The sequence below is a fragment of the Telmatherina bonti genome (genome assembly GCF_933228915.1).
Source record: "Telmatherina bonti genome assembly, chromosome: 12".
Lineage (NCBI taxonomy): Eukaryota > Metazoa > Chordata > Actinopteri > Atheriniformes > Telmatherinidae > Telmatherina > Telmatherina bonti.
In genome coordinates, this window is record NC_136610.1 from 25,670,107 (window position 1) to 25,689,040 (window position 18,934).

Consider the following 18,934-nt stretch of genomic DNA (forward strand, 5'->3'; position numbering starts at 1 on the left):
AGCACTCACTTTCTACAGATCCCAAATGGTAATAAGTTCTTATTTGACCATGATAAATGATAAATAGATATTTAAGGGGCTGACATTATGTTGAATTTAACGATTTCCACTGAGTGCTACAGATATTTAATGTAAAATAAAAGAAAGACTTTTCTTTCTTTATGTTTACAGACTAAACATAATACTGTATCTCTAAGACCCCACTTGACAACTTGCTTCTACCCTCATTGTTTTTGACCTGTTACTCTTCTCAATTAGGGAAGAGCAACTGGTCAAAAATGGTGGTCTGCACTTGCCCAGTGTTGCAGATGTGTGTGGGGGAAGAAAGTCAAAACTCAGACTTTGCAAGTATGCAGGAATAATCACGTATAGGAGAAATTAAGCCCAGGCGATGCAGATTGGTCTACTTTAAATCTGCAGATCTTGCATGTGCACAAAACATTTAGATAACACTGTAAAGAAAAAATAAAAAGTCAAAAAAACTTTTAACCTTGTTTTGCAATGAGTGCATTTCTTTACATGCGTTGACTCCAAGAATGAGTCAAAAGGAAATCACTAAATAAAAAATGAGAAATGTAGATTTTTTTAATTGAGCCATCATTTGCTGTGAGAATTTCACTTGTTATCTGATCCCATCCCTGTACCTGGCTCTCCCTTTTTCTATCGAGTTATCTTTTTTTTTTTTTTTTACTCTCTCTGAGTTAAGATGGAGAAATATAATGGGGAGAGGGAATTTACAGCTCTGTCCTTGCCAGTGCTTCATTCCATTTCTGCCAGTGATTGAACTTAATCACTGGACTCTTATCTTGAGCAGATTTCCCTGTGCACTCCCAACTTTTTATTACTACAGATACTTATTTCTAATTCAATCTACTCTCAGGTGAAATGGAAAAATGGGATATAATGCTTTTCCTCTTCATGAAAAGATGTATGTGTATGAAAGGGGAAAAACACACTCTGCTGTATAAACAGTTATCTTTCCACCATAATGCTGACGATACCAAAATATTGTATAAAACCATGTTGCATTAGAGTGTTACTATTTATGGCTTATATAGGTTTTATCTCTGTATTTTTATGTGCAGTTTAAATCTACATTTTATTTTATGATTTAATTCTTGATCTCTCCTGAAGCAGCCTGACTTGTTTGAGCTATCTATTGATAAGCAGCTGTGGGCATGCTTAAAGCTGCAGATTGAAGAGGGACAGTACTGATTTTCCAACAATGTACCAACTCTAATATACTGGACTCAAAGGTAAACAGATTCCAAAATGTCCCGTTTTCAACACATCTCCCATTTATTATGAATTAAACTACATGTATCAGCCTTTCCATTGGTTAATCACCTACCAAGACCAATCTTTTAAAAAACATTGCTGTACTCTCACTACCAACCAGTTAACAACAACAACATTGATAATGATAATAAGAAAAAGAAGAAGAAGAAGAAAACTTGCCATATGAATATCATCTTGGAGGATAGAGGTCAGTCTCACACTGGTTGCAGAATCTCATCTCAGTTTCTATCTGCCACCAGTAATGACAAAACTTTTTTTCAGAGGCGAATATACCTCCCCACACCGTCACACAACACCCCCCAAAGGCTGCCCCCCACCATGATGACAATACTGGGAGCAGAGAGTTGGGTTTGGTTAGAGAGTGCCTCCAGAATTTGGTAGTGGAAAAATGGAATGGCCTGTCTGCAGTTCTGTTCTCAGCCCCATTTAACAATTGTGGGATCATATTGGGCATGCTGCAGTACAACTGCATTGACTGAGTTCAAACAAATGCTGGTTGAAGAATGAGATACCACCCCCCAGCAGTGTGTGACCAATCTGGTATCCTGATGAGGAGACGCCATGCTGTTGTATCTGGTTCTTCCACATGCCACTGAGGTTATTGTTAAATCAATACATTTTGAATGTGCCAAGATGCCTTGTTTCTTCAGACTTCTATCAAGATCAGAAAAAGCTATTTGGCATTAGCATAGAAAATTTTGGCAAGTTTTTCATGGGGGTAACCCACAAACAGAAAAGATGAGATGAGCCTTTTCTGTCTTCTGCTTGCGCTGCGAGAGCTGGAGCGAGTCACGTCATTCTGCAACAAGCTGCTTTTTGCACATTGCTTGGGTGATACCTTTTCACATGATTAAACAAATTTGTCATGTTTCCCATTTTGGGGTTCAACAGTAAAGTCTGCACATTGCATCAAACTGCGCTTCATAACTTTCATTAGATCCAAGCGCTTCTACATTACTTTCCTTATGGGGCCTTTTTCGTCAATTACTCTGACAACTTGGGGAGATAATATAAGTTCAGTTTCAGCCTCAAACTGTGTGTTCATAACTCTGGCTGGTCTGACTCTCTAGTACATTTCTGCTCAATTTCTTTCCTCATTCTGCTGGCATTTTCTTGTACCTTCCACTCTTTGGGGTTCACTTTGAGGTTAACAATCAGCTTAGAGGGGTATGCTAGTGGACTACAGTGTCTCAAGGGATACACAGGTGCCTCTGTAGATGGATTGACAGCAAATATGTCATGTTTATTACCAAGACAGATGTCAGTTTAATCTGATTTTAGATAGTTGCAAACTACATCCAGTATATGATATTTAAATCAAGCAGTGGATGTACAATGATGCCCATCTTTTCTTCCTCTGATAAACCACTCGTATTTTGTTAGGTTGTACCTGGATTACAAGCATGGTACAGACATGACTGAACTGTAGTTGTGATCAGTACTGTATAAACAGGACAATTTCAGCAGACCAGATATCATAAAACTGACAAAATCACAACAAAATTGTTCCACTAATTTTGTCTTTTTTTCCCTTTAATTCATGTTTGTCATCATTCAGTCATCCCTTCCACTTTCCACCCACCTATTTGTTTAATAAGCAGCCTCTTCGCTTGTCATTCTCTTCTCTCTTTCCAGACAAATTAATGAGAATGGCTCACCTGAGGGACCGGGTTGTGTTGGAACTTATCTGTCTCATTACCATCTCATATATATATATATATATATATATATATATATATATATATATATATATATATATATATATATATATATATATATATATCTGTATATATATCTATATATATCTGTATATATATATATATATGTGTATGTGTATAAGGAGAAAAACCAACACTATTGTTTTTACCTCGCGGCAAAATATCCAACTTGTCAAAATTGTGAGTTTCTTATGCTGCACATTATGAACATGTGGCAGCTGCTGCAGGCACAACAGGACCGACCCACCAAGCTAACATTTATCTTCAAATATCTTACTTTTCATGACAGCTCATCGGTTTTTATGAGCCTCTGGACATTTGCACATGCATTTGCACATTTGCACATGCAACTTAGAAATTGAGACAGGGGAGACAAAAATGTGAGGAAAGGGCGACACTCATTTAATTTTCTGATTTGCATTTTAGTAAGAGCTCTAGGCCATGTCTTTTTATACAATTTAGTTAACAGTTTGAAAACGGAGACCAAAGCCAGAAGGAGAGAATATGAACATTTGACTGATGATAGTGGATGTCTACTGAAGTGAAGTGGTGTGACCTTTCTCTTTATCTCGTCCCTCCATTATACATTAAGCTTCTGTCCCTCAGTTCACTCACCTGCAGCCATTTTCACTCTGTCTCACACCACCACTTCTTCAATTTCAGTCTCACACTCTCATCGTTAATCTCTTCTCCTGAAGCAGAACTTATACTTTGCACTGATATTGGGGTTGCCCTGCGACCTGTCCAGGGTGTACCCTGCCTTTCACCCAAAAGACTGCTGGGATAGGCTTCGGCTTCACAGCAACCCTTCACTGGATAAAGTCATTAGGATAATGAATGAATGAATGATGTTGGGGTTTTCACATGTGAAACATCTGTACATGTAGGTTCTCTATCTACACGCATAGTTAATTTAGATTGTATTTTTTTTTACAAATGTTCCTACACTGATTAGAGATTAAAAAGTTTAGCTAAAACTTTTTTTTTACCCAGGAAGAGAAAAAATGAGGATACATTAATCAAATATAATCTTTCCCCTCTTTTTCCTGAAGGACCACCAGATGCTTCTGATTGATGCTCAAACTTCACTTTTTAATTGGCAGATGATGATGAACTGTCTCATCAGATCTGTACTGCTGACTTATTTCATAATGGTAAATCCAAAAGAGCATGCTGCAGATTTAACAGCTGTATGGTGTTTGGAGTGAAACTAAACAGGCTCCACGAAACTAAGACCACTGTTTTTTATTCCAAACAAACAGCATTTGTGCCATGCTCGAAGAAATATGTCACCTTAAGTGTCAAACGGAGTAAAAATAAAAATAAATTCCACAACAAGCAGGTGCTAAACATAAATACCTGCTTACAGAAAAATATCCAAACAGAGCTGGTTGTTTTATACTGTATATGTTTTTAAACAAGTATTCGACTTGGGAAGACCTGTGTGAAAGTTTTGCTTGATACACTTGAGCAGAACACAAACATGCAGGAAGGCAAAATGAGAATAATTCCTTGGATAAAGAGGCAGAAGCCCAGCCTGCTGACTGTGTCCTTGGTCACTCAGCTGAAGGGAGTCTGGCTGAAGGAGTGACAGCTCAGTCAAACTCCATTATCATTCCAACTGTCACGGTCAGAGACCGGGGTGGAGGGGTGGACCCAAAAGCAGAACGTACAGATGAAGAGGTAAATGAAGTATTTATTTAGTACTCAGATCCTGTTGGTCTGGTCCAGGGAAGAACTTCTCAGATAATTGGAATTCTGATGATAGTGGAGGTTGCTGGGGGGGGTGGCCTCTGGTTGTGGTGGTTGGCCTTGGTTTGAGGCAGAAGCAGGCAGGCACAAGCAGTTGGGGAAGTTGGCTGAGGAAAATGATCTTGATCCAGGAGGATGTCCGTAATGGTCTTGACGTGCACGCAGTAAAGAGAGACAATCTGGCAAAGACTGGAGCTCCAGCTTGTCCTTAAATAGCAGGATAAATCAGGAAGATGAGCTCCAGGTGGTTGTAATTGAAGCTCCAGACTCCGCCTTGAGTCCCCATGGCAACCTGCACAGACTCAAACAGCAAACCATGACAGCACCCCCACCTCAAGGGACGCCTCCAGGCGACCCAGGAGGTACAAGACGGCGGGAGCGGCGGAAATCAGCAAGCAGGGAGGAGTCCAGAACGAAGCGACGAGGAACCCAAGAACGCTCCTCCGGACCATAGCCCAACCAGTCCACCAGATACTGGAAACCCCGACCCCGGCGCCGAACACCCAGGATACGGCGCACAGTATAGGCAGGACCACCCCCAACGATCCGGGCGGGTGGAGGGGGCCAGGCAGGAGGGCACAATGGACTGGACAACACAGGCTTGAGCTGAGACACATGGAATGTGGGATGGACGCGGAGAGAAGAGGGGAGACGAAGACGGACGGCCGAGGGGCCCACCAACGAGACGATCTCATAAGGACCAATGAAGCGAGGGGCCAGTTTAGGGTAAGTGCCCTTCAATGGAATGTTCCGGGCAGACACCCACACCTTCTGACCAGGCAAAAACACAGGAGCAGGACGACGGTGGCGATCAGCCAGGCGCTTGTTGCGACCTGCGGTACGAAGCAGAGCCTCCCTTGTCCTAGTCCAGACACGCTGAGCCCTCTGGAGATGATGTTGCACCGAGGGTACATCCAGATCCCGCTCCTCCGTGGGAAACAACGGAGGTTGATAGCCAAGGGAGGCTTCGAATGGAGAACAACCGGTAGCAGAAGTGGACAGAGAATTGTGGGCATATTCGATCCAGCTCACATGACGGCACCAAGTAGAGGGATTATCAGATGCGACACAACGCAGAGCAGCTTCCAATTCTTGATTGAGTCGTTCTGTCTGGCCATTGGACTGAGGATGGTGGCCAGAGCTCAGGGAAACCTTGGCACCTAGGGCAGTGCAAAAAGCCTTCCAAACCCTGGAAACAAACTGTGGTCCCCTGTCAGACACAATTTCAGTTGGAATGCCATGAAGACGGAAGACATGGTTTACCAGGAGCTCTGCGGTCTCGGACGAGGAGGGCAGCTTGTTCAGGGGAATGAAATGGGCAGCCTTGGAAAAGCGGTCCACTATAGTGAGGATGGCTGTCTTGCCTTGAGACGGAGGCAAACCAGTGACGAAATCCAATGAGATATGAGACCAGGGTCGGCTGGGAACCTCTAGTGGCTGCAGAAGTCCTGAAGGAGGCTGATTGGAGGTTTTATTCCTTGCACAGACTTGACAGGCTGAGACATATTCCCTGGCGTCCGATACCAGAGACGGCCACCAGAAATGTCTTTGAGCCAAAGTGATGGTCCGATGAATTCCTGGATGACACGCAAACTTAGATGAATGGATCCAGTGTAGAACCGCAGAACGGGCAGAAACGGGCACATAACGGCGGTTGGGGGGTCCCTCCTCGGGATCAGGATCCAAAAGCAATCCTTGGCGTATCTGATCCTCCACATGCCATGACACTCCACCAACCACCACTGAAGGAGGAAGAATGCGTGCTGGTTCAGAAGACTCCTTGGCAGAGTTTTGCCTGGACAGGGCGTCAGGCTTAGTGTTCTGGGACCCAGGGCGATAGGAAATAGCAAAGTCAAAACGATTAAAGAACAGTGACCAACGGGCTTGACGGGAGTTCAATCTCTTTGCACTCTGCAAATAGGCGAGATTCTTGTGGTCTGTCCATACTACAAAAGGATGTTTGGCCCCCTCCAGCCAGTGTCGCCACTCCTCCAAGGCAAGCTTTACCGCTAGGAGTTCTCTATCGCCGACATCATAGTTCTGTTCAGAGGGGGTCAACCGTTTGGAGAAATAGGCACAGGGGTGTAATTTGTCCTCCTTACCAGATCGCTGGGACAAGACGGCCCCAACTCCAGCCTCAGAGGCATCCACCTCCAGGACGAACTGTCGCTCAGGGTCTGGCTGAACGAGAATGGGTGCTGTGACAAATAGTTCCTTTAAACGGCCAAAAGCTTGATCCGCCTCCGGAGTCCAGGAGAAGGGAATCTTGACAGAGGTCAGCCTGGTGAGGGGAGCCGCGACCATACTGTAGTTTCTGATGAAACGTCGATAAAAATTAGAAAAGCCAAGAAAACGTTGTAAATCCTTCCTGGTACTGGGAATAGGCCATTCCGCAACGGCCTTGATCTTAGCTGGGTCTGTCTTCACCTGCCCGCCCTGGAAGACGTAGCCCAGGAAGGAAGTTGATGAGGCGTGGAAGTCACATTTCTCTGCCTTGACATAAAGACGATTCTCCAGCAACCGTTGTAAGACCAACCGAACATGTTGCTGATGTTCTGCAAGGGACCTTGAAAAAACAAGGATATCGTCAAGGTAAACAAAAACAAAGCGGTGTAGGAAGTCTCGAAGAACATCATTGATAAGTGCTTGGAACACAGCGGGGGCATTTGTGAGTCCAAAAGGCATGACGAGATATTCAAAATGTCCGAGAGGGGTGTTAAAGGCCGTCTTCCACTCATCCCCCTCACGAATCCTGACCAAGTGATATGCGTTCCGGAGGTCCAATTTAGTAAAGATCTGGGCCCCCTGAATGGATTCAAAAGCCGAGGTGATTAAAGGTAGAGGATATTTATTCTTGATGGTAATGCTGTTCAGATCCCGATAATCAATGCATGGGCGTAAAGTCTTGTCCTTCTTTTGCACAAAAAAAAACCCTGCCCCAACGGGAGAAGATGATGGCCTGATTAGACCTGCATCTAGAGATTCGCGGATGTAGTTCTCCATGGCCTCCCGCTCCGGTTTGGACAGGTTAAAAAGTCTACCTCTAGGAAGTGATGCACCTGGGAGTATTTCTATAGCGCAGTCGTAGGGCCGGTGCGGTGGGAGAGACTGAGCCTTGTCCTTGCTGAAAACGGCACCTAAATCGTGGTATGCTGACGGAATGATAGATAAGTCCACCGGTTGTTCAGGAATACAAACTGGTGCTCTAGAAGGTTGACAAGCCGACTTCAAACAGTTGGACAGACAAAAAAGGCTCCAACTCTCCAGGCGGCTCTTACTCCAGTTGATATGAGGGTTGTGCAAAGCCAACCAGGGGTATCCTAGGGTGATGGGTACATTAGCCACAGGGAAAAGAAGGAACTCAATTCTCTCACTGTGATTCCCAGACACTAGTAGGGTAAGAGGACGGGTCTTATGCGTGATAGTTGTAAGAATTCTTCCATCCAAAGCAGTAACAGAAATAGGAGTTGACAGGAGAACAGCGGGGAGTTTGAATTTAGTGGCCATAGTGGGATCCATTAGGTTCTGTTCAGCGCCCGAGTCGATTAAGGCCTGAAACTGGTGGTCAGTTCCGTCCAACGAGAGAGTTACCGGTAGTACACAACGTGGAGGACTTGGCTGCTGAATCCCGCCCACCAGTAGTCCTGCCTCTACTGGCGGGCATGGTCTTTTGACTGCAACCGGCAACTGGACACGAGATGATCCGGGGAGCCGCAGTAAAAGCACAAATGATTCCGTAACCGGTGTTGGCGTTCCTCTGGCGTCAACCCAGCTCGCCCTACCTGCATAGGTTCACTCTGACCTTCAGGAGCAGGTAGAGACGGTAATGTGCCACCAGCCGCAATTGGAAGGGTCCTTGGGCCGAGAACCGGCCTCCGACTGGACAGCGGGTCCCGAACCCCTCGCTCCCGCCGCCTCTCGGCAAGTCTGTTATCAACCTGTATTACTGTGGTGATCAACTCCTCGAATGAGGCTGGCTCCTCCCGGAACGCAAGCTGATCCTTTAGATGGTCATTAAGAGCATTTAGCAGAACTCCCCTTAACACCTCGGGAGGCCACCCTGTCTCAGCTGCCAGAACACGGAAGTCCACAATGAACTCTACTGCAGGTCGACTGCCCTGTCTAAGATTGAGCAATCTCTTGACTGCATCAGCTCCCTTCAAAGGGTGGTCGAAGGTCTTACGAAAGTCATCTAAGAATGAAGAAAAAGAGATTGAATCCATTGGACGAGACTGAAAATAGGCCAATGCCCAGTCCAGCGCCTTATCACGTAGGAGAGCAGTGACAAAAGATATCTTTGCGGCATCGGAAGAAAATGATCGTGGAGAACGAGAAATGGCTAATGAGCATTGAAGGATAAAGCCTCCACACTTGCTTACGTTCCCAAGGAATGGCTCAGGTGTCGGGAATGCAGCATCACGAAACACCGGATCCGGTGAAGGAGTAATGCTTTGTGGGGTTGAAGTGGAGGAAGATCCAGAAGCTGCAGAAGAAACAGACAGTAAGTTATGAATGCTCTGTATCTGTTCAAAGACTTGGTCCAGACGATGGTTACAATGTCCCTGTTGTTCACCCAGGAAGTGCAAAGCTTTCTCATGCTCCTCTAGAAGTTTTCCCTGTTCAGTCAGGGCTGTTTGGAGTGTGTTCGCTGGGTCCATGTTATGGCCAGATTGTACTGTCACGGTCAGAGACCGGGGTGGAGGGGTGGACCCAAAAGCAGAACGTACAGATGAAGAGGTAAATGAAGTATTTATTTAGTACTCAGATCCTGTTGGTCTGGTCCAGGGAAGAACTTCTCAGATAATTGGAATTCTGATGATAGTGGAGGTTGCTGGGGGGGGTGGCCTCTGGTTGTGGTGGTTGGCCTTGGTTTGAGGCAGAAGCAGGCAGGCACAAGCAGTTGGGGAAGTTGGCTGAGGAAAATGATCTTGATCCAGGAGGATGTCCGTAATGGTCTTGACGTGCACGCAGTAAAGAGAGACAATCTGGCAAAGACTGGAGCTCCAGCTTGTCCTTAAATAGCAGGATAAATCAGGAAGATGAGCTCCAGGTGGTTGTAATTGAAGCTCCAGACTCCGCCTTGAGTCCCCATGGCAACCTGCACAGACTCAAACAGCAAACCATGACACCAACCTCATTCCTTATTGGCTTATGATCAAGAGCCCTTCCCATCAATCTTTAATGGGCGGAAAACATTTAACTTTCAGACACACAGTGACGATGCTCTACTGCTGCATAATTCCAGTCACCCTCCTCTGATGGTAGGTCGTGCACTTTATACCATCATGTTTAGGTGCAACTGGAAAAGATCATTTTGTAACACTGAAACATCAGCAAGCGACACATTTCTCATGAGGAGATTGGAGCCGTGGAGAATGAATTGTTTAAGTTTGACACTTACATGTTTTTTTTTTTACTCCTTTTTCCATTTGTATTTGGTCTTCCTTTCTTGAACCATGATGCTACTTTATTACTCACTAACTGTATTTGATTATTATAAAGAAAACATAAGTGGACATAAAAATATGGAGCAAAATTGATTTCTTTATGGAAGATTTTACAGTTCATTTCTTTTTCCTTGTTTGCAACAACAAAAGGAAGATTTGAGGGTTCACTTTGCTTTCAACTGACATGTCGATACTTGATTTAGAAATAACACATTCCCCAGTCTTACCTAAAGATGTTTTTTATTTAACTTATGAATCATAGTCAAATGAATTGCATCAATTGATAGCAAGCAAATGAAGTTGTACGGTGACGTAGAATATCACAGTTGATTGTCTATAAAAGTGAGCTGCTAGCACCAAACCCTGATCCTGAATCAGATTTTATCTATTTGTATGTCATATTATGCAAAGCCAAAAAACTTTTTTTTTTTTTTTTTTGCAGTTTAGATGTATTATTATTATTAGCGTGTCAAAAACATAATCATATGATAAATCAGGGTTAGAAATTGGGAGATAAGATATGATCAGGCAATTATGTTGTGTAAAGTAATCAATGTGATGATCACAAACATGGATATTAGAGCATGATCAACAGTGACTATTTGAACCCAAAATTGGGATTAAATCCCACATTTACATAATCACTTCTGAGTGACATCAAAGAAAGTAAATGAGGAACAAGCGATGATTATTAAATAGAAAATGTTGGAAGAGGCTCAGTCGTGTTGCTGGGGAGTTGGAGGAATAACAAGTAGTGAGCTCTTCAGACCTGGTTTACATTGATAATGAAATTTCCACACCGCAGTACATGGTCCCCACCTAGGTATGATGAGTAAACACACTATTCAAATGGCTTCTCTTTGTTTGTCATAAGAGGATGATTTGGTATCTGCTGTTGACAGTTTTCTTCCTATTCTTTGCTATTTCTGTGGAATGTTTTTTTAAATGAAACACTCAGTGTTTGGTGGTCATTTCTTTCTATTTCATCACTGTTCTTTTGTTGTTTTTTTTATTTGCATTGTCAGATTGTAAATGAAATCAAGCAGGTGATGTTGGAAAGAATTAGTTAAATAAAGAAAACCAGAAAATGTCCCTTTTTCAAGCTTTTATTTTTAGAGTTTAAATACATTTCTTAATCGCTGTGCTTATCTTTTAGCTGATGTAAGTGATTTTAGGTCAAAGATATTTTAGAAAGGAAAGGTCAAGAACCAAATCACAGGCTTACAGTTTCCATCTTAAGCCTATTATAATTGCAAATAATAGTAAATGTCACCGCAATGTTTCTTTAGTTGGTAAGTCAAAGAAGGCTACTTCAGAGTTTAGAGGACAAAAGGTTGGAACATTTTTAAACATGCACAACAGAAAGTGGATGTCAGGTGAGTTGACAACCAATTACCAGCTCTTGCTATACAAAAAAACATATGGGATAGAAGAAGGTTTGATTTATAGGAGAAATTGTGAAGTAAATGAATCTCGAATCTCGGGCTGCAGACTCAGGCTGATTAATTCTTTAACCTGCTTTTCCCCAGTTATACATTAAAGTTTTTTTTTTTGTGAATACTAGTTAAAAAAAAAAAAAAAAAGATTAAAAACTAAGATTTAGATTTAGTTTTTTCTCATCTTTTAAACTACTTTCCATTGCTGTCCTGCAGAATGATTACCGTAAGCTGTCCATGCAGTGTAAAGACTTTGTGGTGGGTGTGTTGGACCTTTGTCGGGACACGGAGGAAGTTGAGGCCATATTAAACGGTGATGTGGATCAGTGTCCACCGAGCGCCTACAACCGACCCTGCCTCAGCCGTGTCAAACTGGCCATCAAATATGAAGTGAAAAAGGTAAGAAAAAAGTGCAGAAAATCTGAATTTGATAAGACTGAGTTAGAACTAACGATTTCTGAATTTGTTTGGATGTTTCTGAATAGTTTACTGCATTAATGTTTCCACAAACATCTTCAACATTCAATATGGGCCAAAAACAATTTTGGCTTTGAGGTATTGCTTTTTTTGTGGAAACTTGGGATTTGAGCATTGATTTAGTGATTGCAGAAATCTACCGATAAGCAGTCATATCAGAATTTGGATATGAAAAAAGGAAAGTCCCTGACTCACTCTGTCACTTTTATTTGGTTGTCAGTATTGTATGTAGCTCTTCGGGTAAGTAAGATAACCACTTTTATTCCATGGGAAATCCTGCATTGTGTGAATTAGTGAGTCTAAGTGACACAATGAAATGTATTTTTTACTGTAAGTGTCTGATGAGAACTCAGAAGTCAAACTTCCGATTAAAGCAACACCTGCAGGCTACAAATGGCCTACCACAACACTGGAAAATCTGTCAATGCCTAAGTCCCAAAACAGCCACAGCTAGCTTCCAAATCCTCCAAAAAAGGAAACTGAGCTGAACTGATTAAAATGTCTCAATGCTTGTGTAACAAAATTCAACTGATGATTTACTTATCCAAGTCAGAAACATAAAGTTTACTTTACATTATTACCAACAGCAAAGAAAAACAAACATTTAAACTGAACAAAATAATGAATATACGGTTAAAAAACTATGGCTTTGTATTGACATTTTTCAGTTTCCTCATTTATTTGGAAATTCGGAGATAAAACAAACAGGTGGAAGAAGATGAGAATAAATTAAAAAATAATCTAAACTGCCTTCCATACAAAAATGGTAAGCTTTAGATTTCATTGCATTTAAATGCAGGCTGCGTGAGCACTTCAAAATAAAACTGAATGCTCCAAGCTTAGTGAAAGCCACCTGAGGAATAATCCAATCATTTGAGGGTGTTTGATAAGGGATTGCATTAGAAAGCAGAAGAGAAGTTATATAAGCTGTGAAAAGGGTTTCATGAATGAATAAATGAAGCTTTTTGCTCAGGTGGGTTGTTGGTATAACTCTCAGCAATATCAGGTGAGCGTGTTATGAATATACAAGGATGACAGAAAATTTGTCTGTCATTTTTTACTGAGTAGAGGAAATTTTGATTTATATACACCCCAGAAAACTCTAATCAACATGTTAACAGTTTAGCTGTAAAGTTAAAGAGTTTGTATATCTAAGAAATTATACATATATTGTCATGTATGCTCCTCCTCTGGTTCGCTCAGCCTCACTTGCCTGCTGATCAGAGGCCCAGACTACATTTCCCAGGATTCTCCTGCTCCCACCATTATAGAGCTCACCTGTGTTCCCCTCATTATCCTCCTGTGTTGCGCCTGTGTTTCTCTGTATTTAATCCCTGTGTTTTGTCAGCTTCCTTGTGTAGTCTTGTCTTTCCAGCACTAGACTTTCACCCTAATTCTCTTTAAGTGGTGGTCCTCTCTACCTGTCTAAGTATAATTAAAAATGTCTGCTCTATATTGATCCTATATTTGTGTCCCCAAACCACCAAGGTCAGTCTGACACAATATATTTCACTACAACTGAATTTTAATTTAAGAAAACAAGTTTATTCCAGGGCTAAGAACAACTAAATAGTAGTAATAATGATGATAATAATAATAACTAAAACCAGCTATAATTGAAATAATAGCAAATGTGAATGCCTATTTATTGAACTATGCTGAATGATTGAAATGAAATTGCATAAGTATAAGAAATTGAAAAAAAAAAAAAAAAGCACAAGTGACATTTTTTCTAATTGCCCCACATTGGGATTTGAACCCATGACTTCCTGTATTGAAGCACACTGACTTCCTCACTATACCACTAGTATGCTTTGATACAACTTGCAAAAAGCATTTACATTTTTTCCAATTGGGACGGGAACGCCTCTGTTTTTCATTTTCAGCAGGGTGGGTTGAACTAAACTCCAGTAAAGATGTGACAGACTTTATTGTTCAATGTGAAAAACCTTGTTCAATGTGTTTAAGATTTATCAAAGTCTTGAAAAGTTGCAGGGAGCATTGTTGGAACAAATCCTTCATATTTAACTGTGACATTTGCAAATAAATTCCATTGCTCTTTGAAGTGCGCAGCTGAGACCAATAGTTTACTTTGAGCAGTCTGCAGAACTGCATGCCATCACACCAGCAACAGCTGACAAAAAACAATGGAGCTATATCTTAAATGCTTCATTTGAACCCATGCCTTGTATGTGTACCTGTGTCCCAGTGCACAAAATGGACTAATTGCTGAGCTGAATTCCATTTCGTCCAATCACAGGAACGGATTTCAATACATTGACAAAAACTTGAACACCTTAAAAAGTTTAAATGTTACAAAGACCAAAAGTCGAAGAACATATCTCCTGAATGGGCTGAAGAGTTTGATACTTGAATAGTTGAAGTAAGACAAACAGTGTAGGAGGAGTAGCGTTTCAAAGATTTTGCAGGAAAGACAGTGAGGACGGGAAATTGATAAACCGGACACTGCAAACTGGTGCTGAGCTCTGAAAGCCTGTTGACCAATCACTGTGCTGAATTTTTGCAAGGTCCAATCCGCATTTTGTTGGAAGGACTTTCATCCAATCACAAGGCTGAATTTTTTTTTTTACAAAATGCTAAATATCTCAAAAACTACAAAGATTTAAAATGAATTTTTAAAAAAAATCATAGCACACATGTCCCGAAGGAGCTGCACAGTTTAAGATCTGAATGATTGAAGTGACTTGAACGGCACAGGAGGAGTAGCACAGCAAAGTTTGGTGGAATAATAATAAAAATGGCCAAACAAGATCTTAATAATGTGAATGGCCCTGGGGGCATTCATATTAATGAATGCCCTATGGGGCTTTTAATTCACATTAAAAATATATGGAGTGGTTTGTTTTACTTGAGCTTCTTTCATTACCATGGTTTGAACTCTGGCGTGTCTGATCAGGCTAGCCTATATGGAGGGGGGCAGGGGTCAAAAACCATGAAAATTAAAACAAACTTCTAACGTCTATAACATGTAACTTTCTTTTACACAGCTCTCAAGTTAGCTGGAGCTGTACAGAAATTAAGTCGATAAAGTTGTGTGTTGCCTTGTGGCCCCAGAAGACCCAGTAAACAACTCATAGACCCCTGTGGAAGAGTTAATCCCTGCTGAGCTGAATTTCTCTTTAAATGTCAAATCAAATCCCTTTTCCCTATTCCCCCAAACAGAATTCTTACTGGAACACGTTCTTATTTGACCCCCCAAGGTGTTGTATGTTTTCCTTAATCAGGTGCATCCCATGTGTATCAGTGTGTTACTGTAGCAGTGTACTTGCGTGTGTGTGCTTGTGTTGGGCATCAAGCAGCAGGCTTGAGCCACCTTTTTGTTTTTATCCTGTACAAGAGTGTGTCCTATACCAGGCAACTAATTACAGAAGCAGCAACAAGAGAGGGAGGGGTTGGTTGCCATGGAAATCAAGTGGAGCATGACTGCTGGTGTTTGGATGTTGCTGGTCTCAGGGAGGATTGAGAGCATGGGTCAGTGCCTTGTATATTGCTCTGGGGACATCAGCAGGAAACGTTAATTATGATTTTGTTGTGTTCCTCTAATTCATCAAATTTATTATTTTATTTTGAAAGTGACTCAGTAGAAATATGGCGTTCATGCACATTTTATTCAGAGGGTGGGAGCACATCAATGCAGATAAATCCTCATTGAAGATGAATGATGAAGAAGATGGAAAGGACTTATAGATAAGGGAAACAGTGAGGCTTTTTTTTTTTTTTTTTTTTTTAAAAAGAGCAAAAGCAGGTTTGATTCAGTAAAAACTGTTGTTCAGACCTTTGGCATAATGAAAAAACAATGTACAAACACAGAGTTTGATTGTTCCAGTAGTTTGGCACCAACTGCGTATTGATTCCTTTTTTACCCACATCTGTCCTTTATCTGCAACAGGAGCATCCATATGCTTCTCCTCCATTACATCTCTGTTGGCTCGCTTCCTTAAAATAAAGGCAGTAACAAGAACACTCAATCATTAATACTCACTGCCTGATTTCCTTTGTACACTGAATTAAATTGATTTTCCAATTTGCCTGTTGGCAGTTTCTCTTTCTCTAAATGAAGCCATTCATAAATAAATCTGTCATAATCATAACAAGTGTGTTTGATTTATGTATTTATATTAGAATTAGTTCTCAGTGTATGTGCTTTAAATATCCGCCTGCACGGTCAAATACTGTGCAACAGCTACAAGGAAAGAAGTAAAAAAAAAAAAAAAAAAAATTGATTTAAAGTTTTGAAACAGGTAAAAAAAAAAACATGAACAGAACTGTAGTATATAAGGCATAACCTATTTGCAAATTCAGAATTTGAAGTTATTACCTGAATGCACCTCCTTAGAGAAGTTTTTTTTTTTTTTCTGTTCTTCAGGAATATTTCTCCATGCTTACCTGCCCCCCACCCCCAATGACAGTGATCTCTTTCCCATGACAGACTAACCTTTACATTGAGTATGAACTGACCAGACCAAAACTAACTTTTTCTATATTCTTGCAGCCTTGAAAACAAGACAAAAGTTCTCACTTCTCATGGAGTATGTAACAAGCTCAAGACCTGACGCATGACCCGAGCTAGGCATTTTGATCTTCAGTTGATCCATCTGCTGCTCACCAAAGCCTCATTAGTCTGGCCTCTTGGGTGTCCATGAAAGGATAACTGTGAAGACCACCCGGCCAGCAAAAGTCATTGAAAAGACTTTGAAAAAAACGGCATCTCTCAACATCTAATTAACTTTGTATTTTGGTTGAAAAGTGAAAGGTGCAAAGACGTCTATGCAAGGACATCCACGGACAATTATTTTTGGTTGAAAGTGAAAATATGTCTGTTTCATGATGTAGAAAAGATTTTTACATCTTAAAAAAAGTCCCTGCCCCGGCCATACCTGCATATTCCAGTGTAGCTTTACAGAACTTATCCTGAAGCAGTCACCCTTCTGTTACAGAGGCAAGAGAGTCTCACAACGCCAAATTAACTTAAAGAAAACCCAAACATTACTAGAACATGTGGACACACCAGCCAAACTCAGGCTTAAAAGCCCTCTAACTATAAAACCACAATGTTAACCACTATATCATTGGCCTTGTGTTGGCCTAGTCATGAAATATGAGGAAGAAAAAGAAGAGTCTTCTTAACATTCTTTTATGTAATCATTCATTCATTATCTGAACTGCTTAGTCCAATTAAGGGTCGCAGGGGAGTTGGAGCCTATCCCAGCAGTCTGGTGGGGAACAGGTTGCCAGGGCTAATGCAAAGAGACAAACAACCATTAACACGCCTATGGACAATTTAGAGTAACCAACAGTGGGAGGAAGCTGGAGTACCCAGAGAGACACACACAAGTCCACTGTTTGAGCGTTCCCCAGACCAAGAACCAAACCAGTGACTTTCTTGCTGTGAGCTCACAGTGCTAACCACTACACCACCATACAGCTTTTATGTAGTCACTAATCAGAAAATAATCAGTTCACACAATATAATACATTTGGAATATTTCAAAACATTTCATAAAACAACATATGACAAACATTTTGTTGTTTAACACTGTCCAGATCTACAGGTTATTTGTCTTTCTTTCTTTCTTTCGTTCTTTCTTTCTTTCGTTCTTTCTTTCTTTCTTTCTTCAACATCAGAGATTTTTCTCTGATTGTACTTTAAATTGTTTCTCACAGTCTTGTATGTTAGCAGCAGTGAAGTGCAAATTTTATCACAATGTCATGTTCACACAAAGCCAGAAAATAACTTGAAAGACTTTTGCTGAAAAGCTATGATCATGTGTTGGTGGAGCAACTTCCTTTCATGATGATCTAAGAGGGGAACTAGATAGTTTTATGTGTAGTTGCATCAAAGCAGGCATCTGCATCAGTGACCCCAAGTAGCCCTGACTGAATATTTTCAAACCCATCTAGAGGATGGTATATGATATTGTAGTAAAACTATGCCTCTATCAATTACTACTTATTAAATTTTAATTACCTCGGAGCACCACTCATCACTTTTACTTAACTTAAGATTCAGGAGGATGAGAAAAACCTGAAATATACTTAATTCAATAAACACAGTCTCACTTAAAGTAGTAAATTCTCAGAACGAATGAACCAGAAATTGTACATTCAGAAATTATGACAAGAACGGATGAATTGATTATACATATTTATTACAATGATGGTAAACATACAGCAGTGAAAATGAGCAATGATGGAGAGGTTATTGGTGAGATGGTCAAGTGAATTTGTTTACAGGGATTTTCATTTATGATAGTAATAATGAGAGGTAAAAATGAATTGAATGAAATGGGGCAGAAAGGAACTGGTTGGAATTGAAGCAATTAAATCGGTATCGTTATTTCACTTAAATCTTTGTTAAAATTATACTTAGTGTTTGGATGAGAATTCAAATTTATACTTTGGTTAAATTTGATGTACTGTTGAACACCACAAGTGATATCAAAGCGCTATGAAGATCCTACTTTTTCCCGCTGGGTCAGTTGATGGAGCCGGCGGACCGGGTGGTTCTGTCCTGGACTGCAAGTCTCCGGGAAATGGACCTTCTGGCGTCGGGAGAAGTAGGTCTGGAGCTGCTCTGATGAACGGGTTGGGATCTCTGTCCAGCAGAATCCCAGAGCCAAGGGCGGTGTTTCTCGTACTCAAATTATTCCAAAGGTTGTGTTCCACGCGTACTGTCTGAGGGTAGGCAGTACTTGTACAGACGCAAAAATTAGTGGAACTGCGGTTCTGGTGAATTACTGATCTCAAAAAGGAAAAATAAAAATGTTCGCTGGGTAAACTTAAA

General features: G+C 41.2%; 1 protein-coding gene across 1 annotated transcript in view; it reads left to right on the top strand.

Annotated features, from left to right (window-relative positions):
• trpc7b (transient receptor potential cation channel, subfamily C, member 7b) overlaps positions 1-18,934 on the top strand; it is a gene marked incomplete at both ends in the record, with an annotated part of 67,174 nt that overhangs the window by 7,820 nt on the left and 40,420 nt on the right. The window contains one exon of the mRNA XM_079249970.1: positions 11,869-12,051. Within this exon, the coding sequence (XP_079106096.1) occupies positions 11,869-12,051 (183 nt within the window). The remainder of the gene's footprint in view (positions 1-11,868; positions 12,052-18,934) is intronic.